Raw genomic sequence first — 12110 nt, forward strand, 5'->3', positions numbered from 1 at the left:
TTTTAAGGAAACCATATGCAACATGTCCCAGTTTTGTAAAAACAGGCTATTATTTAAAAAAATAATAATAATTTCTATTGCTTTGAAATGAAAGGTTAAAAAATAGCTATATACACATTGTCTACTTTATTAGGAACACCTTGATCTCTGTCTTCTTCTTCTTATTTTGGCTTCTCCCATTAGGGGTCTCCACAGCGGATCATCCGTCTCCATACCCCCCTGTCTTTTAGATCTGCCTCTTTCAACCCAACTACCTGCATGTCCTCCCTCACCACATCCATAAACCTCCTCCTTGGCCTTGCTCTTTTTCTCCTTCCTGGTGGTTTCATCCTCAGCATTCTCCTACCGATATACCCCATGTCCCTCCTCTGCACATGTCCAAACCATCTCAATCTCGCCTCCCTCACTTTGTCTCCAAAACATCTGACATGCGCTGTCCCTCTAATAAACTCGTTTATAATCCTGTCCATCGTCGTCACTCCCAACGAAAACCTCAACATCTTCAGCTCTGCTACCTCCAGCTCCACCTCCTTTCTTTTACTCAATGCCACTGTCTCTAAACTATACAACATCACAGGTCTCACCACAGTCCTATAAACTTTCCCTTTCACTCTTGCAGATACCCTTCTATCACAAATCACTCCTGCCACTCTTCTCCACCCACTCCACCCTGCCTGCACTCTTTTCTTTACTTCCCTAACACACTCTCTATTACTTAACACCTTTATTTCTGTAATTTCCTTATAAGGCATTTATGTCGCAGCACCATGTTGATTCTAGATAATGTAATAATGCTCTTAGTCTGAATAACCATTTATTTCTTGAATGTTTTTAGAAGAGGAAAGTTTGTTGGTTGTCTTTGTATTAATTATTTGTACATATTTGTGCTGGCATGATGTACAGATGCCCCCAACCTAAGGTTCAATCCTGACTCCACACACAAGTTCCTGAAACTCACTGAAAACAACCGAAAAGCCAGCAACACCACACCCTAGCAACATAATTACCCTGACACACCTGAGCGCTTTGAGCACCGGCGGCAGGTGATGACCTCTGAGAGTCTTTACATGGGCCGCCATTACTTTGACTTATACCTAAGTGGAGAGGGTGCTTACATAGGACTTGCGTACAAAAGCATCGATCATAAAGGTCAAGAAAGCAGCAGCTGTATCACAACAATGACTTTTCATGGTGCATTGGACGAGAAAGCAAAGGTATTTTCAGCATAGAACTCTGATGTAGGAACTCCTCTTGTAGTGGGAATTTAAATAGCTTAAGAATGAAAGAAGGTTTGAAATAAGGCATTATATTCATAAACATGGACCACCTTAATAGAAACATCTGTATCTCATCTGTATCATGAATTAATAATAATTTAATAAAAAATAAATAAATAATAATAATAATAATAATAATAATAATAATAATAATAATAATAATAATAATCTAATGCTTCACTGGATACAGGCTCTACAAAAACAAATAAACTTAAATGATTGGAAAAAACATCATCTGTTCTTTATCCTATCTGTTTAGAATAGGTATTAGATCTTTTGGGAAGGAAATGCCCCAAACTGTTCTGACAGCAAAGCGAATGTGACCCGGTATGGTGTTCCTAATAAAGTGGCCGCATTCTTTAATGTATGCCTTTCACATCAAAAACCTCATTTAAAATTTTTTTTATCATAAACAACTTTACTGTTTTCTATAAACTCTTTTAGATGTTGTTCAAAACTGCTTTCCAAACTCCCCCGTTCTTTGAAGGCACTCCGAAGGGCGCTTTAGTAGTGACCGCGACCATGGATATAGGCGACATCCCAAATCGCACAGTACCAGAAGAGGCATGTTCACTTCATAGTGCACTACGGTGTAGAAATCATGCCGATGCCGTGAACCCTACAGGGGAGGAGTTTGTGACGGCATTTGGAATTTCGCCATATTGCTAGCGACGTGGAAGAGGTCCTTCAGGCACGTCATCGGCTACCTTTGTTTACACACACGTCACAAGGAAGTGAACAAGTTGGAAATGTACAGACAGGTGAAGAACTATTTAACTATTTTATTATTATTAATATTATTATTATTGATAATAATAATCACATGCCGTCGCGTGTGAGATTTGTGGTTTATCAGTGTGTGTGTTTATCTGTATTCCAACTGTATATATATATATATATATATATATATATATATATATATATATATATATATATATATATAATTCTGTATTATTATATATAATTTCTATTACAATGCGCTAATTAATGAGACTGGTGTCAACAGGATTCCCAGGGTGACGTTCCACTTTTTGACGAGGATGACAGGAGCAAGTCAAAAATCCAGTTGAGTCTCTGATCTTCTCAGATTTTTCATGCTCATGTTACTTGTTTATTCATATAAACCTTAATTACATTCTCTTGTTTTCTTTCAGGCATCCTTTCGCCTCTTTCTTCCACCTTTTCTTCCGTGTAAGTGCTATCCTGGTGTACTTGTGTGAACTTTTTAGCAGCAGCTTCATCGCCTGCATGGTCACCATCATCCTCCTGCTGTCATGTGACTTTTGGACAGTGAAGGTAATAGAGTCAGACATTCTGTCTAGAATAACCATTTAAAGCATGAATTTTTTCAAGCCAGCAGCTTTTCTGGTCACTGAAGATCAAGACATTCTATACAGTTGTGTGCCTCGGGGTAACAGTTTGAGGCAGAACATCATATGGCAGGAAAAGGCGATTGTCCCGAAACTTTTAGTGTACTTTAGTGCATGTACATTGCTATTAATTGTGTCTCAAAGCTGGAAATGTCAAATCCAGTGTACAACTGATTTATATGGACATGTTCTTTATTGCTGCTTTCAGAATGTGACTGGGCGGCTGCTGGTGGGCCTGAGGTGGTGGAACCAGGTGGATGAGAACGGAAAGAGCCATTGGGTGTTCGAGTCTCGAAAGGTCAGAGCAGAAATCTTCATTACAAGGACAGGAAATTTGTACTCGTATTGGTGCCATTTTTAACCTTTAACTTGTTCAGCAGCAATGAAACATGATTTTTTTTTCCTTTTTTTTTTTTTTATTATAATTTCTTTTTTTACTTGTGCTGTATAACACAGTCTAATATTTTCTTTCCCCTTTTAGGAAACCAACAGACAAATTGTCTCAAGTGCAGAATCACGGATTTTCTGGCTCGGGCTTATTGTGTGCCCCATCTTATGGGTGTTCTTTGTGTTTTCCACTCTCTTTTCCTTTAAGATTAAGTGGCTGGTGAGTATTCGAATCTAGGATATAATAAAGTAAATAATGTTCCAACTTTATTTGATATTGTTTTATAGTTAATAATATAAACAATATTTTGGATTCCAATAATATTTTAAATTAGCTTGTTACAGTGCCACATGTGAAGCGTATTAGACATACACAAGGTAGACATTTAATAAATGATGCTGTTAATATTTCTATAGCTTTTTAAAAAAATGTAAAATGCATCAGCTACATGGTTTGATAATGCTGTAATTTCTGCTGATGAAAGCATTTATAGATGCAGTGGCTCCACAGACAAAAACTTTGTGTCAGCTTATTTACTCTGCTTTGTTTCTTTGTGTTCATGCAGGCGGTGGTGATTATGGGAGTCGTGTTACAGTGGGCCAACCTCTATGGATACATCAGATGTAAAGTCGGCGGTGGGACGAATCTGAAAAACATGGCAACCAACTATCTGGGCCTTCAGCTTTTTAAGCAGGTAGAGTGTTTGCTTTGTAAGATATGAACTCATCTCTCACACAAGCAGAATATTAGAGCTGATATTCATTCTTTGTATAAATTTTTTTTTGTACAGGCAATGAACAAATCGCAAGGACCCTAAGTGCTTTCACTGATTTGACAACGCTGGCGCTGCTAATGTTATGATTTATTTTCTTGTACTGACATTCAGTGGGAAAATCTTAATGATGTTACAAATTCTCTTCTCCGACCAATTGCATATGGGCTTTTTATTATTAAATTTTGTTTTTTCCTCTCTAGAATTTTCCACTATAATGTAGGCCATATTGGAAGTTGCAGTATGTTGTTAATATGTGCCAATATTTAATAAGAATTAATCAGGGATTCATTCCTTGCCACAGTCGTCACCGGTTTGCTCATCAGGGAAAAACTTAAACTTATTAAGAACAATTTTTATTCAATCTTTATTACCGCATTATCTGTGTAAAGCTGCTTCGAGACAATGTCCATTGTTAAAAGCGCAATACAAATAAAAGTGAATTGAATTGAACTGAATATATTGCAGTATATTGTGAGTAGGATTGATTGCATTGTAATTCCGTTATATTATTTTATTATTTAAGCGCTTTCTCATTTTAACACAATTTCCATGATAATTCCATATAAATTACTGACATGTAGATGAAATTAAAATACTAGGTTGTTCACTTTGTCTGTAATAAAGTGTGATTTATTGTTTGTGTGTTGTCATTATTATTCATTGCCCAGTCTTTATGGTGAAATGCATACTAGACATATTGGTATCAGCACTTCCTGAATGTGCCATGTGGTGTTGCTGGTGTAAAATAGATTTTGCTCAGGTGACCAGACCATATTACATTTCATCACGTGTTAAATTTCATTATCACTGAAGAAAGCTAAGTATGATTATCCAATGTTATGTTATGACCACTTTTCACCTGTGAATCAACCCACCAGGGCAGGTCCTCTTCACTTCAAACTAATTATGTATGTATGCTGTACAATAATTAGATCATGTTTATTCCTGTTTTATTTCCATAATACTGGGCTTATTATTCATTATTGAATAATATTGATCCACATCATCCCTCAAATAATTAAATGACATAACTCAGAGTTCCTGCTGTTAGCTGCAAGGTTTTTTGTTTGTTTTAATCCATGTTAACATTATTTTTTTTATTATTAATTTTAATAAATTGTGATAATTCTAGATTTCCCAACAGCTTAGTTCATCTTCAAATGATAGGTGAAGACCTACTTTTTCCTGAATCCCTTAAACTAGAGCTTATTTTACCCTGTTTGTTTTTAACTCTGTATCGAGTTAAAAAAATTAAAATAAAAATTCTATAATTCCTCCCAACAGTTTTAGGCTGACGTATACTAAGTCTGCAACCTAGTTATCCAGTGTTGATTTATTTCTTGATAATTTAAAGCACCTTTGTAGTTTATTCTAGATACAGGCATCTGCTAAATGCCATGAATGTAAATGTAAATTTTAGAAAAGCTTGGTTTATAATTGGGACAACAATCAGTGCAGTAGACAAGAAGAAACAATGAGGCAGCATCAAAGTACCACTCAGGGCTGTGATTGGACAGTGGTTGCAGCTCAATGTGGGGTTTTTGCAACACGATGTAAATGAAATGCAATGCAACTGCTAAATAATTCTTATTTTCTAAAAAAAAAAACCCTGCTCAGACACAATATATAATTATTATATTTCTCTTATTACTCAGTAAACATCTATTACACAAATGTCATATAGGAAAAGTCTTTCAATATTATGAATTAAATTCGAACAAAAACAAATCAAACTTTTGTTTTAAGAAACACTACATTTATGATTTTTTTTTTTCTCTCGCTCTTTTTCAACCTTGCATTTAAACAATTTCGTATTGGTTAGAGTTTTCAAGTGTTATCAACAATCAGACAACAAAATAATATGTCATGTTCCTAACAGACGTTTTAAAAATTTAGCTTATTGCTGCTACACTGCTTTGTTTTAAAGAAAGAAAATGCACATAACATGTAAATAATGTCCAAGAACAAGTATGTAACAAAACAGAAATTGTCCCAAGATTTTGCATAGTTCTGTTTCCTATTTTTCTCCATTTCCTCCTTGTCCATAGTGCTGACAAAGCTTGAAATCTTCTGAATGGAGGTAAGTTCTGTCATCAGATCCACTGAGTTGGCTTTGATGCTGTTGATTTCAGTGTCTGTAAAAGGAGAATAGTCATTTTGGACCAAACTAACTAGCTAAATCTAGGTAAAGTTACAATATGTTGGAAAGTGTCGAAACAATTAAGAAAATTGTTAATTTTTAGCATAAAGATGTCAAAGATTGTCAAAAAGATGTGAATGTCCTTTATAGTAGCATATTAATAGTCATTAATACTGATACTGGCTGTATACACTTATGAAGCTGGTATACGTTGTCATTTGCTCCTGGCAGCTAATAGTTTAAGCCAGTTACTGTAGTTGAAATAATGAACTGGGAAATTATTGGGTTTTTGTTCTCAGTCTTGTCTCACATTCTTGCTGTCATTTAGATTCAGTCATATTGTTATTAATGTAATTTACCAATCATGTTATTAACTACAGCCTTGTTCCCCAAGGTTTAAAGTGGGTAAGTTTCTTACCATTTTGATGAAACGCACTTTCTTGTTGTGTCATACAGCTGCTTGATCCACTCTGCTTTTGTGACTTGGCAGGTAATATGCTACCAGTTCTGGCCAGTCGAGACAACATCATGGATACCAGCAAACTCACAACCAGCACAATCAGGCAGAAACAAAAGTGATAATCTTATGAAGACAAATAAAAAGCAGAATATGATGAGCTAGAAATCATTAGTAAATACAGTAAATAATTTGCTTTATACAGCTAAATCATCCTCAAATATACAGCATGATGGTATTTATTGTGTGAACTGGGATTTCCACTTACAGATCAGAGGACTGCAGGGACCCCCCTCAGGCAGTTGTCTGGAAAGTATAAGAAGGAACATGGTAAAGCTGAACACCAACTTGATCTTGAAAGGATTTCGTTCACCACTCAAAGGTAGAGCAAAACTCGCCAGGTCGACCACCATGATCAGTGCAGTGGGCAGTACCAGTGACACCATTGAATTAAAGGGGTTAAGGTACAGAGTGACCTGCACAAAAAAATTTAAAAAAGTCACAAAATTTGCCAAGCTACTTGAACTCATAATCCACTTGTTATTAGAATATAGCAGATTCTTTACTTGAAGATAGCTCTGTTGTCCCCCATGGAATGACACATCCAAAGTTTGCCATTCTCCTTCATTACCTCTAGCTGTAGTTATCGTCCCATAGTGAAGCTTCAATCCACAAGCTGCATGTTCAAATATGTTAATGTCAGTACACCTATTTATGAGTGAATATGTACTGTAGTTACCAAACTATCATACCTAAAGCAGTAGAAACATAGAATATTTAACTAGACAACACAAGATTTTTGAAAGATACCTGTACTTTTGTCTATTTGTTTAAGAGGATTGTTACCGACATCTGCAAATCGTTCTCCTTTAGCCTGTTGCACAACCATGTCTCAAATACATACTACACTCACCTGCCACTTTTTGGTTATGTAAATTATAAGGAAATCCTGTACTGTTGCTCTGTCATGTAGTTAAATAAACATTTATTTTTACATTAGAATCATTTTACAGCAGCACAATGCATCAAATAATTCAGATACATATTAGGAGATACAGTTAATATTCAAATGAAATATGATCATGGCAGGGTGTTAGTGCTGTCAGGCTGTTTAAAGTATTTTAGGAAATCTTTTGGAATTTTCATGCACAACAGTCTCTAAAGATTACAAAGAATTGTGCGAGGAACAAAAAAATACAGTAAGCAGCAGTTCTGTGGGAGAAGAAATAAGCTTTGCTGAGGTAAAAGGAGAATAGGCAGATTGGTCTAAGCTGACAGGAAAGCTATAATAACTGTAATGACCAGTCTTGAGAACCATGGTTCGCAAATAAAGCACCTCAAATGGCACAAGATATTGAACCGGGAAGTGAATGCAAGACTAATAAAAAACAAATCAGGCTCTACTCCTCTTGTTCAGGAATCTAAGGCTACAGTGTGCACAGGCTTAACCAAACAGGGGAAGTAGGTTTAGATTGGAAAAAACCTTTTTTGCTGCCTGTTTGAACTTTATGTCATACTTGCCCACATCTAGCATGTCTATGTCAAGAATAGTATCTGGTTTGATATATTTGGTTAAAAAAATAGAAACTTTAAAATCTAAAATTTGACATCATTTCTTATTTAAAACTTTTGTCTGATTTCAATGATGCATGCGGAATAAAAATAAATAGCATTCTTACTGACAGTAATACTGACTGTAATAGTAACGTCATTCAGTAATACGATAATACTGACTAGCCCAAGAACCTGTATATTATACACTATGTGGATTCTCCTCAGCGAGTGATGGTGTCATGCAGTTCAGACACAATGCAGTTTGAATGACGTTTTGAACATTTTTGAAAAAAAGCTTCTTACAACTTCGATTCCATCCGTTGAGAGCCACTATGCATGTATCCTGAACAAAGGGATAGGAGAAGAGGTTTATACCGCACACCACAGTGCTGTGCATCTGTATGGCATAGTTTACTGTGCCATCTCGTTTTACATATATATCTTTTGAAAGAGGCTGCACTGCGGTGTAAATGCTAGAAGCAAAAAAAGAAAAGATTGGAGTTAAAAAAGATAACATGGACATAACCTGGTTTTATTTCTATCTATCTTTTTCTATCTATCTTTGTAAAACATTATATCTTGGCAAGTATATATATCTTAAATTAACGATTTTTTTATTTATTTATTTACCCAATTTCTTATTGTGGGACCATTATTAATTATATTTACGCATACACATACACTATAATGCAGACATATTTGCTCATTTTAATGATAAACTTGTTATTATTTTCTACTGCCAATTAATTTATAATTTTCTCTATAATATAATAATGCCCAATAATGCCAATTTCTGTCAAAAGAATATGCTATTAATATCTAGAAATTAGTTTAATGTTTAAAATCATTTGTTCTAAAAGGAAAAATTGCTCAAATCTTTTTTCCCTTCACTATAATTTGTTTGCAGTGTATATGTGCATGCTGGCACATAACATTTTCCAATAAACAATAAAATGTATACAGTGAAATAGCCCTTGATTACTAAAGATTCTGTATCAACCAATAGGAAAAGCTGAACAGTATATTCAGAGTTTGTTCTTATCAAGTGCCACACTGGATTCGTCAACTGCCGGCTGAACATAAACACATAAAAAGGACAAGAATAAAAAGTGAATCTAACTCACGCATTGTTCACAGTCAGATTAGGGAGCCAGATATAATTATATGGGAGCAAAACTTCATCATATTGTGAATCTGTCCATGCCAGGTCTGGGTCTGTCCATTCCTGTTAAAATAAAGTTCTGTTAAAATACAATGTGTAAGAGATGTAGTTATGTGCTCTAGGTGCACACAAGCTGAATGAGTCTTACCATGTAGATTTTAAGGTGACTAGAGAATCGCAAGTTTTGTAAATTCTTGGAAAAAAGACAAACAATAAGCGGACAATAGTTACTGTAGATACTTAAAGAAGAAAATTGGAATAAATGAAGAGGGTGAAAAAACACTTACGAAAGAGAGGGTCTCATACTGTATGTTTGTAAGGTTGATATTTACAAAACAATCCGAAGTCTGTGGAGCACTATAGAGTTCCTTATCAATGAAATCATTAGCCAGACATCGACGTGACAAACACTGTGTGGTGGATACCACTGATGCTTTGTAAGCAGACAATTGGAAGCACTTTAGTACTTTAGTTTTTGTCAGGTTGTACATTCACTGGCAATTTCTCATGGAATACCATTATGTGCAAACACTTTTATACTCTTCATAGTACATTCTAAAACACAAAAACAGCTAATCTCACTGCTTACCTTTCACAAAGTACAAGAAAATGAGAGACTTTGCAATCATCTTAGAGGACACCATTTCCTTTAGCAATACAAAAAGTAGTTACTGTTGTTAGACTAATCGTTTGGATTTTTTTATTCCAAATTAAAAATGCAAAACATTTTACATACCAGACTGTAACTCTTTTAGTTTCCCTGCAACTCTTCAGAGAATTTCCAGAGGACAGGCATTGAACAGCAGCTTAAAAGGTACCACGCCTGGCTCTTCAACATGTATGACGTGAGATGACCAGAATACACAACAAATCATCCTATGTGTCTCAGTGATTGGTTTGTTTATTGTTTGTTAACCATATTATTGCTGATTATTATCATGAATTATCTGAATTGCCTTTTATTGTAAAAGCCCATGTTCAACAAAGCAGCAATTCATATACACAAGGTATTGACCGAAAGTAGACTATTGTCTCTGCTGTAGAGCTTGATGCTAATGGCACTGAACAATATTATAGTCATGTTGTAACAGCTGGGTGCTGTTGGTTTACTCAGGCTGTTAGCGCAACTGGTTTCACAGTGTACCAATACTGACATGGATATGGGTGTTTCAGGAACTATGGGCACTTTTATGTCCCAGTGAACTTCCTTTTACCAACACTGACCAAGAACTTTTTTAAAGCCAGAAAATTTGCATGTGGTCTGGATTTAAATATAATCAAGTAGAGTCAAGTCAAGTTTATTTCTATAGCGCTTTTCACAACAGACATTGTCTCAAAGCTTTACAGAAATCAACAGTCAAGGTGAATGGTGTGCATTTATCCTTGATGAGCGACTGTGGCAAGGAAAAACTCCCTTATATGTCATTAGGAAGAAACCTTAAGAGGAACCAGACTCAAAAAGGGAACCCATCCTCATTTGGGTGACATCAAGAGTGTGATTATAGTCTTTAAACAATACAGAACACTGGAGAGTGAGAACTAACATAAGCACTGGAATGTAAGATTAGGAGTAATGTTCTTTCTACAGTCTTATACCGTCATTTGTGGTTTTAAAACTAGGAGCTACTGAGCAACTCATAAAATAGCTCAACACTTTTGACCATCACAGATCCAACAACAGCTTCTCCATGCCAGAGCCTTTAAACACTCCAGGAGGTCCGATGTCAAAACTCCACACGTGAAGTGGGATCCAATTGGTACTGGTACGTCTCTGGGTGGTACGGGAAGTTTGCGAGTTCGGCATCTATTTCTTTAAAGGTCCATAATCTTCATGAGGTGGGACGTGACTGGAGCTGGAGCAACCTCAGTATTCCTCGGGATGTGGAGAGAAAGAGAAGCAGTGGAAAGAAATGTGATCAGATGTTCTGGAGCACAAGGAAATGATGTGATGTGAAGAAAAACAGGCTGAAAACCAGCATTTACCAAAATAATAGGGAGAGTGTGAAGAAAGAAAGGTCTAATCATAATCAGTCTGTCAAGCATGGCATCATTACTGTCATGGGATTCTGACTGCTTCTGAAACCAGCTCTTTATTGATGATGTAATTTATGATAATGAATTTAAAATTGTACAGAAACATTCTATCTTTATATTTATATTTAACATTTATTTTGTATGTAAAAATTAGTTATTACTCAATTTTAAAATAAAAAATGTAAAACATTTTAATACTGTCAATATTATTTCATTTTTCATTCGGCTCTAGCCTATGCAACCTGCTTGAGGTTTGACTTTTCCCAATATGCCCAATAAGCCAATAACTTCAACTTTGACATCCAAAAAATCACTCATTCATTCATTTTCTCCCGCTTATCTGTAATTCGGGTCGCGGGGGCAGCAGTCTAAGCAGGCCCCCGCCTTCGACTGCTGCCCAATCCTCACAGCAGCATCCCTTACGGTCCCTCCTGCAGGTGGTGAGCCCACGGGAAGGCGGCCCCACGTCACTCCGACGTCACGGACCTTGATATTTCCCTCGTAAGGGACCATAGAGCATAGAGGGTTAAGGGCCTTGCTCAAGGGCCCAAGAGTGGCAGCTTGGCGATACCGGGGCTTGAACCCCAGACCTCCCAATCGGCAACCCAGCGCATCCAAAAAATCATTTTGACATTTATATAATCTTTGTCAAATCTTGCAAAGCATCTTTATATGGTTCTACTATATAAAATATACAACTTACATGGTTTTTACATTACATATCTTTGATAACTTTGTTAAACTTTAATTAAATACTAGAGGAGATTTGCCACAAACAATTCTAGACCTTTTTGTAGAGCAGAAATTGAGGCTGAGACCTGTAAACTCGTGGCGGCAATTATTTATTAGTTTGCAATTTGTACATCATTTATAATGTTGAAATTATGAGAAAAAGAATGCATAGTAATGATACATCTTATCTAAAAAAACATTAAATATAACTATGGAAATAT

General features: G+C 35.9%; 3 protein-coding genes across 7 annotated transcripts in view; 2 read left to right on the forward strand and 1 right to left on the reverse strand.

Annotated features, from left to right (window-relative positions):
• LOC310739668 (protein HID1-like) overlaps nt 1-12110 on the forward strand; it is a 484702-nt gene that overhangs the window by 50308 nt on the left and 422284 nt on the right. The gene's annotated exons all lie outside the window — the stretch shown is intronic.
• LOC310739755 (Golgi apparatus membrane protein TVP23 homolog B) lies at nt 1913-4448 on the forward strand. Of its 2 annotated transcripts, XR_014537467.1 has the most exons (8): nt 1913-2038; nt 2284-2342; nt 2432-2573; nt 2856-2945; nt 3129-3254; nt 3601-3729; nt 3826-4245; nt 4334-4448. XR_014537467.1 is itself a non-coding variant. In XM_083565989.1 (7 exons), the coding sequence occupies exons 1-7, from the start codon at nt 2027-2029 to the stop codon at nt 3850-3852; spliced, it is 585 nt and encodes a 194-aa protein (XP_083422115.1). In that variant the 5' UTR covers nt 1913-2026; the 3' UTR covers nt 3853-4448. The 2 variants fall into 2 exon arrangements, 1 of the variants encoding a protein (XP_083422115.1); XM_083565989.1 differs by having other exon boundaries at nt 3826-4448.
• On the reverse strand, nt 5567-10183 carry LOC310740000 (5-hydroxytryptamine receptor 3A-like). Of its 3 annotated transcripts, none has more exons than XM_083566315.1 (10): nt 9860-10183; nt 9713-9770; nt 9411-9556; nt 9272-9316; nt 9086-9186; nt 8265-8434; nt 6974-7083; nt 6676-6883; nt 6369-6533; nt 5567-5945 (listed from the first exon to the last, which is right to left on the reverse strand). In XM_083566315.1, the coding sequence occupies exons 2-10, from the start codon at nt 9765-9767 to the stop codon at nt 5695-5697; spliced, it is 1251 nt and encodes a 416-aa protein (XP_083422441.1). In that variant the 5' UTR covers nt 9768-9770; nt 9860-10183; the 3' UTR covers nt 5567-5694. The 3 variants fall into 3 exon arrangements, 2 of the variants coding, with proteins under 2 accessions (XP_083422441.1, XP_083422442.1); XM_083566316.1 differs by having other exon boundaries at nt 9411-9550; nt 9860-9980; XR_014537534.1 differs by having other exon boundaries at nt 5807-5945; nt 6369-6493; nt 9860-9980.

Source organism: Silurus aristotelis (assembly GCF_946808225.1).
Source record: "Silurus aristotelis genome assembly, chromosome: 17".
Classification (NCBI taxonomy): domain Eukaryota; kingdom Metazoa; phylum Chordata; class Actinopteri; order Siluriformes; family Siluridae; genus Silurus; species Silurus aristotelis.

Coding starts and splice junctions, on each gene's coding strand:
- LOC310739755 (XM_083565989.1), top strand. Junction 2,946..3,128: donor GGGTGTTCGAGTCTCGAAAG/GTCAGAGCAGAA, acceptor TTCCCCTTTTAG/GAAACCAACAGACAAATTGT. Junction 3,730..3,825: donor GCCTTCAGCTTTTTAAGCAG/GTAGAGTGTTTG, acceptor TTTTTTGTACAG/GCAATGAACAAATCGCAAGG.
- LOC310740000 (XM_083566315.1), bottom strand. CDS start 9,767: ATGGTGTCCTCTAAGATGATTGCAAAGTCTCTCATTTTCTTGTACTTT. Junction 9,557..9,712: donor TTTCTTGTACTTTGTGAAAG/GTAAGCAGTGAG, acceptor CTGCTTACAAAG/CATCAGTGGTATCCACCACA. Junction 9,317..9,410: donor AGTATGAGACCCTCTCTTTC/GTAAGTGTTTTT, acceptor CTTTTTTCCAAG/AATTTACAAAACTTGCGATT.